The sequence below is a fragment of the Artemia sp. Qi Xiang Cuo genome, chromosome 5 (genome assembly GCF_049724085.1).
Source record: "Artemia sp. Qi Xiang Cuo chromosome 5, ASM4972408v1, whole genome shotgun sequence".
NCBI lineage: Eukaryota > Metazoa > Arthropoda > Branchiopoda > Anostraca > Artemiidae > Artemia > Artemia sp. Qi Xiang Cuo.
In genome coordinates this window covers 80,933,148-80,953,349 of record NC_142798.1, presented here as the reverse complement: position 1 = coordinate 80,953,349, position 20,202 = coordinate 80,933,148, and the positions used below count along the sequence as shown (strand labels likewise).

The 20,202-nt window shown below is 37.6% G+C and overlaps 1 protein-coding gene across 1 annotated transcript in view; it reads left to right on the top strand.

The window, feature by feature from the left end:
* The window catches only part of LOC148952607 (ubiquitin-conjugating enzyme E2-17 kDa-like), a 90,023-nt gene that overhangs the window by 35,953 nt on the left and 33,868 nt on the right, over window positions 1–20,202 (top strand). Inside the window, exon 2 of the mRNA XM_089089983.1 lies at window positions 19,057–19,141. Coding sequence (XP_088946109.1) covers window positions 19,118–19,141 — 24 coding nt within the window. The 5' untranslated portion in view covers window positions 19,057–19,117. The remainder of the gene's footprint in view (window positions 1–19,056; window positions 19,142–20,202) is intronic.

Sequence of the window (20,202 nt, the reverse complement as noted above, 5' to 3'; positions counted from 1 at the left end):
CCCCGAGAATTACAAAGTGATCCAAGTTTTGTAATGGGTCTACACCCATTGGTGGATTGACACCCATTACCTATCACATCATTGAATGATGTGGTAGGTAATGGTTGGAAAGGCTCGTGAAACTTAGGTTGAGTATGCTCCCACTTTGGTGAGTTGGAATCGTCACTACTTGTTTCAGGTCTAGCATATTCGCCATCCACTGCTTATTTGTTTGATTGTAGCCTCTCGCATTAATAAAAGCTGGAGCTACATACTGTTAATGAATATATGTCGACGAGTTTGTAGGATCAAGTCTTTCCTGTTCTTTGTACTTTCAGGATAATACAGCAAACCCAGTTTAGCTTTTTTTTTGCATTCTTTGCGGCGATTTTCTGTGAAATATTGCAAGTAATCAAAGCATTAGTCATTCTTGCTTCATTAAGTGCATTAATCATGCCGATCCGAGACGAAAAAACTACATTAAACAAAGCTAATTCATTTTGTTTGTTCAAAGCGCCATCTATTTTTTTCAAACTACTAAAATCCCACCTACTCAAAATCCCACCAGATGGCATTGCTTGCTTGACAGCAAAGTCAAGACATAAACGGCAAGGGAAAAGAGGAGGGGGGGGGGGCAAAACCAGCGCTTCTTGATTACTGTACAGATTTCAGAGAATAGAATGAAGCTTCATGGAAGAGACCTCGGATAGTAACGGTAGTTCAATGTACGTCTCCGTACGAGATTCTGCCTCCATGGTATGAAAAACCTGTCATAATGACTGCTTCAGACCTCTAAAAAACAACTTAGACAAGCTAGTAGTTCTTATCAAACAGACAAGTTGTCTGATTGCAGCTGTTACTGAATGCTGGGACATTACTGACGAAACTGGCAATATAAACGGTTATATGAACTTTTTAGGCTTGCAGTCCCGCAATGGAGGTGTTGGCGTTCACATTTGGAAAGACATACTGTGCAAGCTGATAAGCCAACCTACAGACACTTGTCATGAAGTGATGTGGGCTGAATGCAAGTTGAACTTTCTCTTTAGACGATTTTTGTGTCTTTTACTCGCAGTTGTGTACTATCATGAAGCTGCTAAAAACAGGAAAGACCTGATAAATTATCCACAAACGTTAATTGATAGTGTGTGCGGTCAGTACGCTGCTCTTGCGTTCGTAGTTACTGGCGATTTCAATCAAACTCACAAACAATGTGTGTCCAGCATGCTCTACTTGTAGCAAGTTGGGAAAATTCCCACCCACCAGAGTGGTAGTACACTGGATCTTATACTTATCAACCTTTCTGACTATTACCTCCCTCTCCATTCTCTTGGTCCACTAAAAAGCTCTGATCGCTTGATCATTCTATGGCAAGCTAAGACTACTTACCTCAAACCAAAGAAGAAGAAGTTTACAGCTCGACCTATGATTAAGGAGTCTATCTGTTCTTTCGGGAGGTGGATAGGAACATTCGACTTTGACGAAGTTTGTTCATTAACAGATATCAAACTCAAAGTGGAGTCGCTAACGTTTCTACTCATGCAGAAAAATCATTAACATTTTCCCACTAAAACAATTTTGGTAAGCAACAGCAACAAGCCTTGGATAACGAAGGAATTAAAAGCCGTAATCCTGACCCACTGCAAGTTGCACGCGAGTGGTCAAACCATTGCTGTGAAGAAACTCCGTAACCGCATTATGAAAGTTAACAGGGTGGCGCAGAAAGCATACCTTTGCGATAAAGTGTCGCTACTTCTGACGGCTGAACCCTGAAAATGGGACTTTCAGGTCAAGCGGCTATCTGGTGAGAATGTTAGCAGTGACCTGAAAGTGCAAAAAGACGATGAAACTTTTCTGTCGTCTGCCGAAGTGAACACGTTCTTCGTAAATGCATGTTCGACGTACTCATCTCTCTCTAAAATAGATGTCGAAAGTCTCACAGCTGACCTTTCTGACTACTAGTTTGCTGAGATACCTGAATATGTAGTTTGTAGGGAACTGCAGAAGTTAAAAGCATTCAATGTAATCCGCCACATTACTGCGGTACAAAACCTGAAGCAAATGGGGGCTAGAAAACAGACTGCTGTTGATAGTTGATTTCCTCAGAAGCTGTCACTAGTGTGACTATGCCCTTTTTGCTGGGGATCTCAACTCTGAATGGGCTGAAATAAATTGTGGGATTCCCCAAGGTACCAAGCTGGCTGCCTTACTGTTCTTGGCTGTGATCAAGTATGTCCTCGTTGACTTTGATGAACTCTTTAAATACGTCGATGATCTATCTACCTTGCTCAAATTTGTCGTGGATAAATCCCAAGCAATACCCCAGTTCCAAGGTGAATTGGAAAACAGTTTCACTGATCAGTGCGGGAATAATGGACTTCAAATTAACGTCAATAAAACAAAAGTGATGCGTTTGGATTTGCTTAAAAGGGACGTAGCTTGTCCTGAACCTGGTTCCCTACCACTTCAACTGCAATTATTCTTGGTCTGACTTTCAGTACTGACTATTCATTCAGCTACCATATTTCTAACCTTGTGAAAAAGGGCAACTATGCTTTTCGATCACTGATTACACTCCGACGACTAGGTTTCCCAGTGAATCAGTTACGACTAGCGTATATCTACTATATACGTCCCCTGCTAGAATGCACCTGCTCTGTTTGATGACCACAGGTGCACAACATTGACTACTTAAGTGACGATCTTGAGGCTGTATATAAATGTGGGACAAAAATAATACTGGGCCCCAAATATGACACGTATGCAATTTCGACTGCAACGTTGAAAATACATACGCCGAGAGAACGGATGTTCCATCTCATGTGCAAATTTGGACTGTCACTCATCGCTAGTGAAAACCACAGTACATTGTTGTCTCCTCTTATTGCCTCCAAAGCCAATACTCACACACAAAACAGTTCAAGCCAATAAGATGCAGAACGAATTCAGCAATTCTTTCATTCCGTTTTATACAAGTGTCATTCATGATGCTTAGTTTTTTTTTTTCCAGTGTTGTGAGAGATAGCATAATTTAGGTGAGGCTTTTGCCAATACTACAAAAGCTGTTTTAAAAAATGAATCGTCAATCTACTGCTAGGATGAGGCAGGAGAACTTTCTTGACAAGAATTTAGGTTTGTACTCGGCCCGAATCCCTTCATGACAGGATCCATTATGATCACTTAATAACTTGCAAGGAATGTCTTGTCAGATATACAAACCAATACTTCCATCACGGTGCTCTTTACCACAATGCCGCCTTGTGTTGAAAATGCTCGGATAGCCTTTAATACAACCAGTTTCTTCAGTAACATCTCAACAATCAGTCACTGCTGCTATGTGACAGCAAGGTTGTTTCATTAGGACTTCTTGTTAATCCATTTTGTTGTTCAGTGAGCAGGCATTGTAGAGTAAAAAGTTCTGCAGTTTTGTCTTTGCTGAAAAGCACTCTTGTTTAAAGGGCTGGTGGATTTGAATGTAATGGGGGAAGCACTGGGGCGCTATACCACAGTCTTAGAGCTGGTGATGATTTATAGTTAATTAGGGTTAGGGTCCTTGGTCTACAAACGCATTTATGACTCTGTTTTACCCCTTCTGACCTCGCCTAGGATGGAATGGGGTACAAGTGATGAGATTTTTCAATTCCGATGTTATTTTCGATCTCCCCAGACCTGAATAAATGGGAAACGACAAGTCGGTCGAAAATAGAAACCATACAAAACATCCCAAGTAAACTGGCTATTTGATTGTGTGGCCTAACCATCACTTGGAAAGTGCCACTTTTATCTGGTCTACATTCTGTTCCTCATTAGTTTTTAAGTACTTAGAAACAGCATGATGTTTTCAAGCTACATTTTGCACAAAAATCTCTCCAGCAATTTGTTACTAAAAAACAAAAACAAAAAAAAACAGTGATTTCTGGTAGTTTGATGTGTGGCATTATGATAATATATTACATAATTTTAAAAAAATATACAATTGAAAGGCCATTTTCTATTATTTCAAGTTCGAGGAAACCAAAAATTACATCAGAATCGGGAAATTCCATCAGTTAGTACTCCATTTCCACCTTAGGCGAGGTCAGAAGGGGTAAAAACACCATTTGTGGCATTATGCTAATGTAATACATAATTAAACAAATTCAATTGAAAGGTCGTTTCCTGTTATTTTAACTTTTGGGAGATCAAAAATGACATGTTAATTGGAAAATTCCATCAAATAGTACCCCATTTCCACCCTAGGCTAGGTCAGAAAGGGTAAAAATACAATTTGTGGCATTATAATAATATAATACATAATTAAAAAAAAAATACAATTTAAAGGCCGTTTCCTATTATTTTAAGCTCGGGGAGACCAAAAATAACATCGAAATTAGAAAATTTCGTCACTTAGTACCCCATTTCCACCCAAGCAAGGTCAAAGGGGGTGGAAAATCCGAAACTTAATTTGTGTAGTATTTGATTGATTAAAAGGTCGTTTCCTATTTATTCAAGTCTGGAGAGACTGAAAATGACATCAGAATTAAAAATTCTATCACTTAGTACCCTATTTCCACCATAGGCGAGGTCAGAAGGGGTAAAAGTATGATTTGTGGCATTATTATAATATATTACATCATTGAAAAAATGTAATGACAGGTTTTCTTATTAATTCAAGTCTGGAGAGACCGAAAATGACATCAGGATCGGAAAATTCCATCTTTTCAATTTTTCTGAACATTTTGGTGCTAAAAAGATCTGTGTTGCTCAAATGCTGGACCAATGCCGTATTTTTTACTAGACTAAAGTCAGAATGAAATAACGTTTGCGTTAAAATATCACGTCATTTGTTTTTTTTTTTTTTTTTTTTTTTTTTTTTTTTTTTTTTTTTTTTTAGTAACAAATTGCTGGAGAGATTTTTGTGCCAAATGTAGCTTGAAAACATCATGCTGTTTCTAAGTGCTTATATTGTACTTAAAAACTAATGAGGAACAGAATGTAGACCAGATAAAAGTGGCACTTTCCAAGTGATGGTTAGGCCACACAATCAAATAGCCAGTTTACTTGGGATGTTTTGTATGGTTTCTATTTTCGACCGACTTGTCGTTTCCCATTTATTCAGGTCTGGGGAGATCGAAAATAACATCGGAATTGAAAAATCTCATCACTTGTACCCCATTCCATCCTAGGCGAGGTCAGAAGGGGTAAAACATAGTCATAAATGCGTTTGTAGACCAAGGACCCTAACCCTAATTAACTATAAATCATCACCAGCTCTAAGACTGTGGTATAGCGCCCCAGTGCTTCCCCCATTACATTCAAATCCACCAGCCCTTTAAACAAGAGTGCTTTTCAGCAAAGACAAAACTGCAGAACTTTTTACTCTACAATGCCTGCTCACTGAACAACAAAATGGATTAACAAGAAGTCCTACCTTGCTGTCACATAGCAGCAGAAACCCCATGCGTTCTAAAAGCTAGAATATAATTTGTATTTTACTGAAAAAAATTCAAATGAATTTAGTGAAAAAAGTGTGTATGGTCAGTTTAATGAACAAAATAGAATCAAATAATCTACCAAGGATACAACTATCACAAATCAGTATCAATAAATAAATGAAACCCAAAGCAAACAGAAATAAAACTAAGTCAAACTCAAAACGGGCAGAAAGTAATCTGTGAATGGTTCTAAACCCTATGCTTTCTAAAAGCTAGAATATATTTTGTGTTTTATTCAATATTTTTTTTTTAATGTTTTCGAATTTAAAACCTTAAGAAATCAAAAATTAATTAAGATTTAAAGGAATAAATATCAGCATATGTACAACCGACAATGCAAATTTTTTTCAGCAAATTCGTTAGAATTTTTTTCAGTTCTTTACTGGAAACGTTTGACACTAAGAGTTCAAAATCTTATTCTATGGCCAAAAAAATGTATTCTTTTTCTTTTTAGTTCTTATATAGCAATTCTTTAAACAAATTCTTTTTAATGTTTTCACTTTTCTAACTTTAAGAAATCAAAAATCAATTAAGACTTTAAGAAATAAATACCAGCATATGTATATTAAACTGATAATGCAGAGTTTTTTTCAGTAAATTCATTGGAATTTTTATCAGTAAAGTACAGATTATATTCTGGCTTTTAGAAAGCATAGTGTTTAGAACCCTATTCAGATTAAGTCTTGGTTACATCATGTGTTGGTTAAGCCTGGGCATGAATTAAAAAAAAAAATCGAAATTAAATTTAAAAAAGTATTTTTAACTATGACTGGGTGAGGGGGGTAATTTTCTTCAGGGAGTATACTTAATGGGTTGGAGAATTTTCTAAGAGAAAATAACTATTCGGCCCTTTTGGGCTTGTGATAGCCGTTTTTCAGCAATAAATCTTATCTTACCTAAACCTATAGATAATAGCCTAAGTAATTAAAGTATTTCTGAAGGATAGATTGTCTTTGGACAATTTATTAATGTCTAAGGTGCTATAGACGAAAAACGCGCCGAATCTAATGAACTAGCATTGCTTATTTTTTGCACCGTGGTAATTTAGACGAAAATGTAGCATTTCCCTTGAAAATTTTGAATGAAAATTCTGTGAATGTGGGATAAAAACACAATTGAAAAATTAAAATGAAAAAGAAAAAAAATAATACCGTTTTTGACACATTTTCTTGACTAATTACAAATACATACATTGGTGGGCGTGTAATAATAATTTAAGCTCGAAAGATAACTAACTTACAATAATAATTCTTCTCATGTTAAAAATTACCTTATTAGCAGTCATGTTAAAATTACTAGGAATTACAAAGTTGAATCGGAGCTCTCAAGCAGGGATGTAGCTCCAACATTTTATTGGGGGGAGGTGGGGCAAGAGGGATCTCAATCCAAAAAGTCAAGAGCATGGGCTATAGAATCATTTTTTCTCCAAATCGTTGCCCGTCTGAAACAACGCCACTGCTTTCAAGGTTATTTTTAGAAATATAGTTAATTATGAATACATTTTTCAGTAATTCATTTGAATTTTTTTCAGCTCTTTACTGAAAACGTTTGACACTAAGAGCTCAAAATCTTGTTCTATGGCAAATTTATTCTTTTTCTTTTTAATTCTTATGTAGTAATTCTTTTAAAAAAATTCTTTTTAATGTTTTCACTTTGATAACTTTAAGAAATCAAAAATTAATTGAGATTTTAAGGAATGTATACCAGCATATGAATAATGGACTGACATCGCACATCTTTTCAGTAAATTCTTCTGAACTCTTTTCAGGGAAGTATAAACTATATTCTGGCTTTTAATAAGCATAGGGTTTGGAACCCTATTCAGATTAACTCTTGGTTACATCATGTCTTAGTTAAGCCTGGGCATGAATTTAAAAAAAAAATAATCGAAATTAAATTTGAAAAAAAATATGTTCAACTATGACTGGGGTAGGGGGTTATTTTCCTCAAGGAGTATTCTTAATGGGGTTGGAGAATTTTTCAAGAGAAAACACCTAAACCTATAGATAGACTCATCAAATTGTTAATGTCTAAACTTTTATAGACGAAAAACGCGCCGAATCTAATGAACTAGCTTTGCTTATTTTTTGCACCGTAGTAATTTAGACGAAAATGTAGCATTTCCCTTGACAATTTTGAATGAAAATTTTGTGAATGCGGAATAAAAACACAATTGAAAAATTAAAATGAAAAAGAAAAAAATTAGTACCGTTTTTGACACATTTTCTTGACTAATTATAAATACTTACATAGGTGGGTGTGTAGTAATAATTTAAGCTCGAAAGATGACTAACTTACAATAATAATTCTTCTCATGTTAAAAATTACCTTATTAGTCATGTTAAAATTACTGGGAATTACAAAGTTGAATCGGAGCTCTCAAGCAGGGATGTAGCTACAACAGTTTATTGGGAGGAGGGGGGGACAAGAGGGATCTCCATCCAACCGTGGTGGATCCAGGGGAAGGGGCTAGGGTGGCACGTGCCCCCCCCCTAGCGTAGTCTAACCTAGTGTAATTTACTTAATTAACCCAAGTTTGCGTTAATTAAACTTGCTTTTAACGCAAGTTTATCGTATCAACCTATTTTGCACCCCCCCCCCTAAATTTTTTTATCGGATCAACCTATTTCGCCCCCCCCCCCTAAAAAAAATCATGGATCCACCCCTGCCATCCGAAAAAATTAAAGAGCATGGGCTATAGAATCATTTTTTCTCCAAATCATTGCCCGCCTGAAACAACGCCACTGCTTTCAAGGTTATTTTTGGAAATATAATTATGAGGGGGTTGTAATCCTCAAAGACCTAATATACAGAATTTAAAACTACGTTGAATAAAATGGCTATTTCAAAATTTTGACTGGATCTGTTTCGGGAAAAGATGGGCGTGCGAGGGGGGTTAGTTGCCCTCCAATCACTTTCGAATATCTAAAAGGGCACTAGCCCTTTGAATTTCCAATCGAATGAGCCTTTTTTGAAGTTTCTACGACAACGCCTTCTATAAAAACCTTACGGTATATGCCCCTAGGGCATAACTAACAACCCTTGCCCTGAAGGCTGTGGGGGAGTGTCCTCCTCAAAAACATAATTTTTTCTGGAAATCAACTACGCTGAACAAAAATGGCTGTCTCAAAATTTTGATCGGATGTGTTTGGGGGGATGATGGGCGTGGGGGGCTAGTTGCCCTCCAATCACTTTCGACTATTAAAAATGGCAGTAGCCCTTCGAATTTCCAATCGAATGAGCCTTTTTTGAAGTTTCTACGACAACACCTTCTATAAAAATCTTATATGCCCCAAGGGCATAACTTACAACCCTTGCCCTAAAGGCTGTGGGGAAGTGTCCTCCTCAAAAAGATAATTTCTATCTGGAAATCAACTACGCTGAACGAAATGGCTATATCAAAATTTTTATTGGATGTATTTCGGGAAATGGTGGGCGTGGAAGGGGTGTTATTTGCCTTCCAATCATTTTGGACTATTAAAAAGGGCACAAGCCACTCCAATTTCCAATTGAATGAGTCCTTTTCGAAGTTTCTGACAACTTCTTCGATACGAAGTGCCCTGCTCTAAAGGAAAAAAATAATAAATGATACATTGTGCCAACATCGTTCTTATATGTCCTCAGGGCATAACTTAAAACCCTTGTCCCGAGGGTTGTGGGGGAGTGTCCTCCTCAAAAACATATTTTATATCATGAAATCAACTACGCTGAAAAAAATGGCTATAAAAATTTTGATTGGATGTGTTTGGGGGAATGATGGGCGTGGGGGGGGGGTAGTTGCCCTCCAATCACTTTCGATTACTAAAAACGGCACACGCCACTTGAATTCCCAATTGAATAAGCCCTTATTGAAGTTTCTACGATAACTTCTTCTATACTAAGTCCCTTGCTCTAAAGGAAAAACAATAATAAATGATGTATTGTGGCAACCTCGTTCTTATATGCCCTCAGGGCATAATTTAAAACCCTTACCCCGAGGGTTGTGGGGTAGGGTCCTCCTCAAAAATATATTTTCTATCTGGAAATCAACTACGCTGAACAAAATGGCTATCTCAAAATTTTGATTGGAGGTGTTTGGGGGAACTATGGGCGTGGGGGGGGGCTATTTGCCCTCCAATTACTTTCGACTATTAAAAAGGGTACTAGCCCTTTGAATTTCCAATCAAATGAGCCTGTTTTGAAGTTTCTACGACAACACCTTCTATAAAAACCTTATATGCCCCCAGGGCATAGCTTAAAACCCTTGCCCCGAGGGTTGTGGGGGAGTGTCCTCCTCAAAAACATATTTTATATCTGGAAATCAGCTACGCTGAACAAAATGGTTGTCTCAAAATTTTGATTGGATGTGTTTTGGGGAATGATGCCCGGGGGGGGGGGGCTAGTTGCCCTCTAATCACTTTCGACTATTAAAAAGGGCACTAGCCCTTTGAATTTCCAATCGAGTGACCCTTTTTTGAAGTTTCTACGACCATACCTTCTATAAAAACCTTATATGCCCCCAGGGCATAACTTAAAACCCTTGCCCTGAGGGTTGTGGGGGAGTGTCCTCCTGAAAAACATATTTTTTATCTGGAAATCAACTACGCTGAACAAAATGGCTATCTCAAAAGTTTGATTGGATGTGTTTGGGGGAATGATGGGCATGGGGGGGGGGGCTAGTTGCCCTCCAATCACTTTCGACTATTAAAAAGGGCACAATCCACTCCAATTTCCAATATAATGAGCCCTTTTTGAAGTTTCTACGACAACTTCTTTCATACGAAGTGGCCTGCTCTAAAGGGAAAAAATAATAAATGATACATTATGCCAACATCGTTCTTATATGCCCTCAGGGTAAAAAATGAAAGCCTTGCCCCGAGGGTTGTGGGGGAGTGTCCTTCTCAAAAACATATCTTCTATCTGGAAATCAACTACGCTGAACAAAATGGCTATCTCAAAATTTTGATTGGATGTGTTTGGGGAAATGACGGGCGTCGGGGGGGGGGGGGGGGCTTGTTGCCCTCCAATCACTTTCGACTGTTAAAAAGGGCACTAGACACTCCAATTTCCAATCGAATGAGCCAATTTCGAAGTTTCTACGACAACCCCTTCGATACGAAGTGCCCGGGTATGAAGGAAAAAAAATAATAATACATTGTGGCAACATCGTTCTTTACTTAGGCAGCACTATAATGCTGCCTATCACTTAGGCAGCACTATTGCGCTGCCTATGAAACTGCAAATTATGTTCTGGCCTTGGGAAAGCATAGGAGTTTTGAGCCCAACTTATGTTAATTTCTGCTGGTTTTGAGTTAGACTCGGTTATTTATTGTAATTTCTGTTCGTTTTGGGTTTCATTTATTTATCGATGGTGATTTGTGGTAGTTTCTCGCTTGGTAGATTATTTGATTTTAGTTTAGCTCATTTTTTGTTTAATGGAGTTCTTTACTTTTCTTTGATATACTTATTTTGTGGAAAAAGTTTTTTTTTTAATAATTTCTGTTCGTTTTATATTGACATATTCTTTTCAGATAAAAAGAAAATAATACTTTAATTCTTTTTGTTTTTTAAGACTTTATAGTTTGGTCTGCTGTTTGTATTCTGGAGAAAAACTTTCACCAATTTTTAACAACATACACCCTCTAAAAAATCTGGACACAAATAGTAGTGTTTAATTTAGTTTCATACCTTCTCTAGATGACCTGAAATGGAAAACTTGATACCATTCGCAAAATATCTGTTTACTTTCTTTGATACCTTGGATACACTTACGCTATTTTGATTTGGTTAAATTTTAAGAGCAGATGCAGCCCCGAAAGTTTGAACATAATACCCTCAGTCGTTCTTGGGATGCTGCTGAGATGCCTTATTGGGAATTAGCATTAACACAGTGCATTTTGATTTAATCTTATGGCAACATTTAGTTTTTAAACATAAAAGTCAATTGCGAGGGTAGGCGTGGGAGGGGGTTTAGTTTTCCTCCAATCACTTTCGACTATTAAAAAGGACATCATCCCTTTAAATTTTCAATTGAATTAGTCCTTTTTGAAGCTTCTATTGCAACTCCTTCTATACAAAGTGCCCTGGTCTAAACAACAACAACAACAAAAAAATAATACATTATACCCACATCCTTCTCTACTATAAAAATGTCAAGCCTTCCAATCATTTTCGACTATTAAAAAAGGCACTAGGCCTTTCGATTTCCAATCGAATGAGCCCTTTTTGAGTTTCTACGACAGCACTTCCTATAAACACCTTATATGCCCCCAGGGCACAAATTACAACCCTTACCCTAAGGGCTGTGTGGGTGGTTTTCTTCCTCATATACAGAATTTCCAGAACTTCCAACTACGTTAAACAAAATGGCTATCTCAAAATTTTGATTGCATGTGACTGGGAAAATGGTGGGCGTGAGAGGGTTGTTAGTCTTTCTCCGATCACTTTCAACTATTAAAAACGGCACTAGCCCTTTCAATTTCCAATCAAATGCGGCCTTTTGAAGTTTCTGTGACAACGCTTTCAATAAAAACCTTATATGTCCCCAGGGCATGACTTACAACCCCTGCCCTTAGGGCTGGGGAGAGGGGAGAGGGGTTGTCATCCTCAAAGACCTAATTTCCAGAACTTTCTGCGACGTTGAACAAAATGGCTATCTGAAAGTTTTGATTGGATGTGTTTGGGGGAATAGTGGGCGTGAGAGGAGGGTTAGTTACCCTCCAATAACTTTCAACTATTAAAAAGGGCACTAGCCCTCTCAGTTTACAACTGAATTAGCCCCTTTTGAAGTTTTTACGGCAACTCTATCATTAAAAATCATATATGTCCCCAGGGCATAACTTACAACCTTTGCCCTGGGGGCTCTGGGGGTTTGTCATCCTTAAATACATAATTTCCAGAACTTTCAACTGCGACGATCAAAATGGCTATCTCTAAGCTTTGATTGAATGTGTTTGGGGAAACGGGGGTTAATTACTCTCCACTCACTTTCGACTATTAAAAAAGACAATTTCCAATCCAATTGAAAGCCCCTTTTGAAAGTTCTACAACAACTTTCTATAAAAACCTTATATGCCCCCAGGGCATAACTTACAACCCTTGCACTGAGGGCTCTGATGGGGTTATCATACTAAAAGACATAATTTCCAGAACTTTCGATTACGTTGAACAAAATGGATATCTCAAAATTTTGATTGGATGTGTTTGGGGAAATTATGGGCGTGAGAGGGGGGGTTAGTTACCATTTAATCATTTTTGACTATTAAAAGGGCACTAGCCCTTTAAATTTTCAATTGAATGAGCCCTTTTTGATGTTTTTACAACATCGCTTTATATAAAAACCTTACATGCTCTCAGGGCACAACTTACAATCCTTGCCCTGAGGGTTTTTTTTTGGGGGGGGATGGGTTGTCATCCTTAAAGACCTAATTTAACTTAAAGACCTAACATAACTTTCAACTACGTTGGATAAAATGGCTATCTAAAAATTGTGATTGGATGTGTTTGGGGAAAAGGTGGGCGTGAGAGAAGGGTTAGTTGCCCTCAAATCCATTTCAACTATTATAAAGGGTCCTAGACTATTGAATTTCCTCTAGACTGAGGCGTGTTTAAATTTTCTACGACGAGACTTTCAATAAAAACATTATATTCTCCTATGGACTAGCGTTTAACACTCGCCCTTAATACTGTGGAGGGAGTGTCATGCTCAAAGGTATAACTTTCTGAAATTCGAACTGCGAGGAACAAAACGGTTATCTAAAAATTTTGATTCGATATGTTTGGGGAAAGAGTGGGCGTGGAAGGGGTGTTAGTTGCCTTCCAATCACTTTCGACTATTAAAAGGGGCACTGAGTTGTGGGGCAGTGTCCTCCTCAAAAGCATACTTTCTATCTGGAAATCAACTACGCTGAACAAAATTGCTATCTCAAAATTTTTATTGGATTTGTTTGGGGAAAAGGTGGGCGTGAGAGGGGGGTTAGTTGCCCTTCAATCACTTTCGACTATTGAAAAGGCACTAGCCCTTTCAATTTTCAATTGAAGTTTTTACTTCAATTGATGTTTTTGATGTTTTTACAACATCGCTTTATATAAAAACCTTACATGCTCTCAGGGCACAACTTACAACCCTTGCCCTGAGGGTTTTGGGGGGGATGGGTTGTCATCCTTAAAGACCTAATTTAACTTAAAGACCTAACAAAACTTTCAAATACGTTGGATAAAATGGCTATCTAAAAATTGTGATTGGAGGTGTTTGGGGAAAAGGTGGGCGTGAGAGGAGGGTTAGTTGCCCTCAAATCCATTTCAATTATTAAAAAGGGCACTAGCCCTTTGAATTTCCAATCGAATGCGCCCTTTTTCAAGTTTCTACGACAAAGATTTCAATACTTATAACACTTGCCCTGAACATTGTGGGGGGAGTGTCCTGGTCAAAGGTATAATTTCCTGAACTTTAAACTGCGTGGAACAAAACGGTTACCTATAAATTTTGATTGGATATGTTTGGGGAAAGGGTGGGCGTGGAAGGGGTGTTAGTCGCCTTCCAATCCCTTTCGACTATTAAAAGGGGCACTAGCCATTTCAATTTCCAATCGAATGAGCCCTTTTTGGAAGTTTCTACGACAACGCGTTCTGTAAAACCCTTACATGCCCCCAGGGCATAACTTACAACCCTTGCCCTGAGGGCTGTGGGGGAGTGTCGTCCTCAAAAACCTAATTTCTATCTGGAAACTCCACAACACTGAACAAAATGGCTATCTTAAAAATTTCGATTTGATATGTCTGGAGAAAAGGTAGGCGAGAGAGGGGGCCTAGTTGCCCTGAAATCACTTTCGACTATTAAAAAGGGCACTAGACCTTTGAATTTCCAATCGAATGAGCCATTTTTCAAGTTTATACGACAAAGATTTCAATAAAAACGTATATGCCCCCAGGGCATAACTTATAACCCTTGCCCTGAAGACTGTGGGGGGATTGTCCTGCTCAAAGGTATAATTCCTGAACTTTAACTGTGTGGAACAAAATGGGTATCTCAAAATTTTGATTGGATGTGTTTGGGGAAATAGTGGGCGTGGAAGGGGTGTTAGTTGCCTTCCAATTACTTTCGACTATTAAAAAGGGCACTATCCATTTTAATTTCGAATCGCACGAGCCCTTTTTGAAGTTTCTACGACAACGCGTTCTATATGCCCCCAGGGTATAGCTGACAACCCTTGTCCTGAGAGCTGTGAGGGTGGTGTCTTTCTCAAAGACCTAATTTCAGAACTTAAAACTACGTTGAACAAAATGGCCATTTCAAAATTTTTATTTAATATATTTGGGGAAATTGTTGATGGCAGAAGGGGGTTAGGTTTCTTCCAACTATTTCCGATTCTTAATTAGAGATCCCCTTACAATTTCATATTAAATGAATTTATTTTCAAGTTTTTGCAGCAAAATTTTATATAAAAACCTTTTATGCCCCCAGGGCATAACTTACAACCCTTGCCCTGAGGGCTCTGGGGGAGTGTCCTCCTCAAAAAAATAATTTCTACCTGGAAATCAACTATGCTGAACAAAATGGCTCAAAATTTTGATTGGGTTCGTTTGGGGGAATGATGGAAGTGGGGGGGGGGGCTAGTTGCCCTCCAACCACTTTCGACTATTAAAAAGGGCACTAGCCCTTTGAATTTCCAATCAAATAAGCCTTTTTTGAAGTTTCGACGACAACGCCTTCTATAAAAACCTTAAATGTGCCAAAAACATAACTTACAACCCGTGCTATGAGGGCTGTGGGGGAGTGTTATCCTATAAGACACCATTTACGTCGGAAGATAAGGCATATCGAATAAAACGGTGACCCCGTATACGGGACGGAATGTGTTTCGAGAAATGGGGGGTGTGAAAGGGATGTTATTCACTTTACAGTTACTGTTTAAAGTAATAATTAACACGATTCGCTCCAATGTTCGGTTGAATGAGCCGTTTCTAAAGTTTCTATGACAACTCCTTAGATACAACGTACCCTGGTCTAAAAGAAAAAAAAATAATAAACGACACTTTGTGCCAACATCGTTCTTGTATGCCCTCAGGGAATAACTTAAAACTCTTGCCCGAGGGTGTTGGGGCAGTGTCCTCCTCAAAAACATACTCTCTATCTGGAAATCAACTACGCTGAACAAAATGGCTATCTAAAATATTTATTGGGATATGTTTGGGTGAAAGCCTGGCATGTCAGGGGTGTTACTTGTCCTCCAATCACTGTTGAATAATATAAAGGGCGCTACCTTTTTGAGTTCCAGGTTGAATACGCGCTTTGTGAAGGTTTTACAACAAAGCCTTCTATAAAAACCTTATGTGCCCCCAGGGCATAACTAACAACCCTCGCCCTCAAGGCTGTGGGGGAGTGTCCTCCTTAAAAAAATAATTTCTATCTGGAAATCAATTACGCTGAACAAAATGGCTATCTCAAAATTTTGATTGGGTTCGTTTCGGGGAATGACGGACGTGGGGGGGCTAGTTGCCCTCCAACCACTTTTGACTATTAAAAAGGGCACTAGCCCTTTGAATTTCCAATCGAATGAGCCTTTTTTGAAGTTTCTACGACAACGCCTTCTACAAAAACCTTACATGCCCCAAGGGCATAACTTACAACCCTTGCCCTGAGGGCTGTATGGGAGTGTCCTCCTCAAAAATATCATTTCTATCTGGAAATCAACTACGCTGAACAAAATGATTATCTCAAAATTTGTATTGGATGTGTTTCGGGAAATGGTGGGCGTGGAAGGGGTGTTAGTTGCCTTCCAATCACTTTCGACTATTAAAAAGGGCACAAGCCACTCCAATTTTCAATTGAATGAGCCCTTTTCGAAGTTTCTACGACAACTTCTTCGTTACGAAGTCCCCTGCTCTAAAGGAAAAAAATAATAAATGATACATTGTGCCAACATCGTTCTTATATGCCCTCAGGGAATAACTTGCCCCGAGGGTTAGGGGGAGTGTCCTCCTCAAAAACATACTTTCTATCTAGAAATCAACTACGCTGAACAAAATTGCTATCTCAAAATTTTGATTGGATGTGTTTGGGGAAATGATCGGTTTGGGGGGGGGGGGGCTAGTTGCCCTCCAATTACTTTCGACTATTAAAAAGGGCACTAGCCCTTTGAATTTCCAATCGAATGAGCCTTTTTTGAAGTTTCTACGACAACGCCTTCTATAAAAACCTTATATGCCCCCAGGGCATAACTTATAACTCTTGTCCCGAAGGTTTTGGGGGAGTGTCCTCCCTCAAAAATGTATTTTCTATCTGGAAATCAACTACGCTGAACAATATGGCTATCTCAAAATTTTGATAGGATGTTTTAGGGGGAATAATGGACGTGGCGGCGGGGGGCTAGTTACCCTCTAATCATTTTCTAGTATTAAAAAGGGCATTAGCCACTCCAATTTCCAATCGAATGAGCCCTTTTCGAAGTTTCTACGACAACTCCTTTGATACGATGTGCCCGGGTATGGAGGAAAAAGAAAACAAAAAAAAACAAAACAATGTGCCCACATCGTTCTTTACTTAGGCAGTGCTATTGCGCTGCCTATGAAAGAGGGCATGTTTTATCCTGTTTTTCCAAAAAGGCATAGGGTATTAAGGTGAAACTTTAAGGAAATGCTGTGAGGAATAAAGACCAAAATCAAAACGCGCTATGTGCTTGCTGGTTATGGAAAGGGAATTTTTGCAATATGTAAAAAGAGCTGAGGCCATTAAGTTGAAACACTTTGAAGCTATGTTGAAAAGATGTTGAAGAGAGATTGGAGGGCAAACAACCCTTCTCCTCCCTCCTACTTCATTTTTGGTACCTCTTTGCTCAGCACTGAACGAAATTTTGAAACTGTCGTTTTGTTCAAACTAGTCAAAAGGTCTAATAGCCATACCTCCAGGGATGCCATGCCCTCCCCCATAGCCCCAGAGAAAGGATTGTAGATTATGCAATATGCCCATTATTTATATGCAGGATTTATCATAAGGAAAAAGAAAATATTTTATTCTGGGTGCATCTGAAAAAGGTTGAGGGTATTAAGGTGAAACTTCAAAGAATGTTGCGGGGAATGTTATACTGATTCAAAAGGCATTATGTGCATCCAGTTTATCAAAAGGAAGATCTGCAATATCTTAAGAACAGCTAAGATTATTAAATTGAAACTTTCAGGGTATGTTGAAGAGGATGTTAAAAAGGTGGTCAGAGCGTGACCAGGCCCCCTTCCATTCTATTTTTAGATGCACTCCTTCCAAAGATTTCAGATAAAATTCTGGAATAGCCATATTGTTCAACATAGTCGAAAAGTCAAATAACTTTCCTTCAGAGATGACCTTACCCCTCACAGCCCCTGTGGCAAGTATTATAAGTTATATCAGTTGCCCCTTGTTTATATGCAAGGTTGCTTATTGGGAAAGGGGACATATTGGATCCTGAGTCTCTAAAATGGCTAAGGATATAAAGGTAAAATTTTTAGAAAATGTTGAGGGAGATGTCAAACCAAATCAAAGCACACTATATGCAGGAGGGTTGTCGAAAGAACACAGCAGCAAAATCTAAGTAACGGCTATTGTTATTAAGTTGAAACTTTTATGGCATGTCGAGAGGGATATTGAAAAAGGAACGGAGGGAAAGCAGCCCCCTCTCGACCTTTTGTTGCCCCCCCCTAACACCGATAGAAATCTCAAAAACCCATTTTATTCAAAATAAACAAGACGTCTAATAGCTATGCCTCAAGGAAATAGCTATGAACAAGGAATGCAAATTATCTAATTTGTCCATTTTTTACATGCAGGATTCATCATTGGGAAAGGGAGGAAAGTTTGATGAGGCAATTGAGGCAAAACTTCGAGAAATTTTAAGGGACATTTTGAGCTAAATCAAAAGACTATCTGCATCCAAGTTATCAAAAAGGTGTATCTGCGATATTTTAGGAACGGGTTATGGTATTAACTTGAAACTTTCAGGGCCAATACTATTACTACTACTATTGCAGCTGCAAACGAGAGTTGTTGCGACTGCAACCGTGACTACTTCCAAGTGTTACAAATTACAACTGTGACCGCGACTTCTTCAACTGCTAGTACATTTACTTGTGACTAGTTTCAGGGAATAGTGAGGGGATGTTGAATTTTGAAACTTTGACGTTGAAAAAAACATCACTTTGATATTTGGAAACTTTGATGTTAAAATTGGGGATGCTGAAAACTTGAAACTTTAGCAATCAGAAACGAACAGAAATTAAATTCTGTTCTTAAAAATTTTTAATTTAAATTAAAAAAATCAACAAGAAGTTTTTCAAATATAAGTAAAGAGCTATATTAAAATTAAGATCAGCTGAAATGAATTCCTATAATAATTCTAACTCAAAACGACCAGAGATTACTATTAAAAAATAAGAAAGTTTTCCTGTGGAAGGGACCATTGAATAATGGCGTTCTGGGGAAAAAATTCTCCCATCTTAAAACAATTAATAACAAACCATATTCGAAATTGGAAGAAACCTTAAAATTTGAATCAATAAACACAGTTCTTTTGCCCCCCCCCCCCCCCCCAAGTGTTTTCATCCACGATTTTGCCCATATGTTTGTCTGCTAACGTTTTTTTTTTTATTTATATAGAAAGGGATCGTTATTCAAGCTTGTACAAGTGATTTTAGAAGTAAATCACCGGTAATATATAATGGCTTTGAAGAGGATAACTAAGGTTAGTTTTTATTTCTCACTTGCTTCTCTCTTTAGAAATATTTGAAAGATTTAGATTAAATGAGATTTTTTTGGTCTTGTGGCTAAGATATGAAGATTAAATTCTTAAATAATCATTCAGAAGTGTCTAATTCATCAAATTCCTTTAGTCCTTATTTTTATGATTATGAACAGGCATTTGACCCAGCTGTTAGAAAAGCTTTAGTGAAGGTCAAAGCGCTGTATGGCATACCAGATGATTACATTAAAATAATTATTTTTATGAGGCTCCTATTGCTGCGGTTAAGTTAGGAAGTGAGGTTAGTAGTTGCTTTGATGTGTTTAACCACCAGTTAAGCAGGTCTGTGTCCTATCCCTATTTTTACGGATTATATCGAAGGACTTTGTCCTAAGGAACATAGCAAGGGCTATTCATTCATAGCTAAAAATTCGTAGACTTTTTACCTTCTTATCTACCACTGTAAAGAACAAGTGTTTTTTTTTGCCGCTTTTACATTGAGTATGCTCCTTGGTGTGGTGCCCAGATTATAATTTCATTTGAATATATAGTTTGAATATATCTCAATTTATTTGAATTTAAATATGTTTGAATTCATATATACATATATATATATATATATATATATATATATATATATATATATATATATATATATATATATATATAAACGAGCAATAATTGTGTATTTATTTATTTTTTCTCGAAAATGGCTCCATGTTTTTTCTGGAAAATTGGCATCCTGGAATTTTTTGGCCTAAAAAAACGCCCTGAATAGGTCAGAAGTTTGGGAAAATTTTTTAAAACCCCATTTTTGGGGAAAAAAATATCTATGTCATAAGTTACGTCATATTTATGAATACATTCGGAAAGCACACATACGTCATATTTACCTCAGTAGTGGTTGTATTGTTTTCAGTGTCTATGATGTAATAAAAATTACCCAAGAAACGAATGATAGACAAGAAAAACGATATGATTGACGTCATATTTATGAGTATATTTTAATAGAATAAACTATATAATTAATTAATAGAATAAATTAATTTCTTTTCTACTTAATA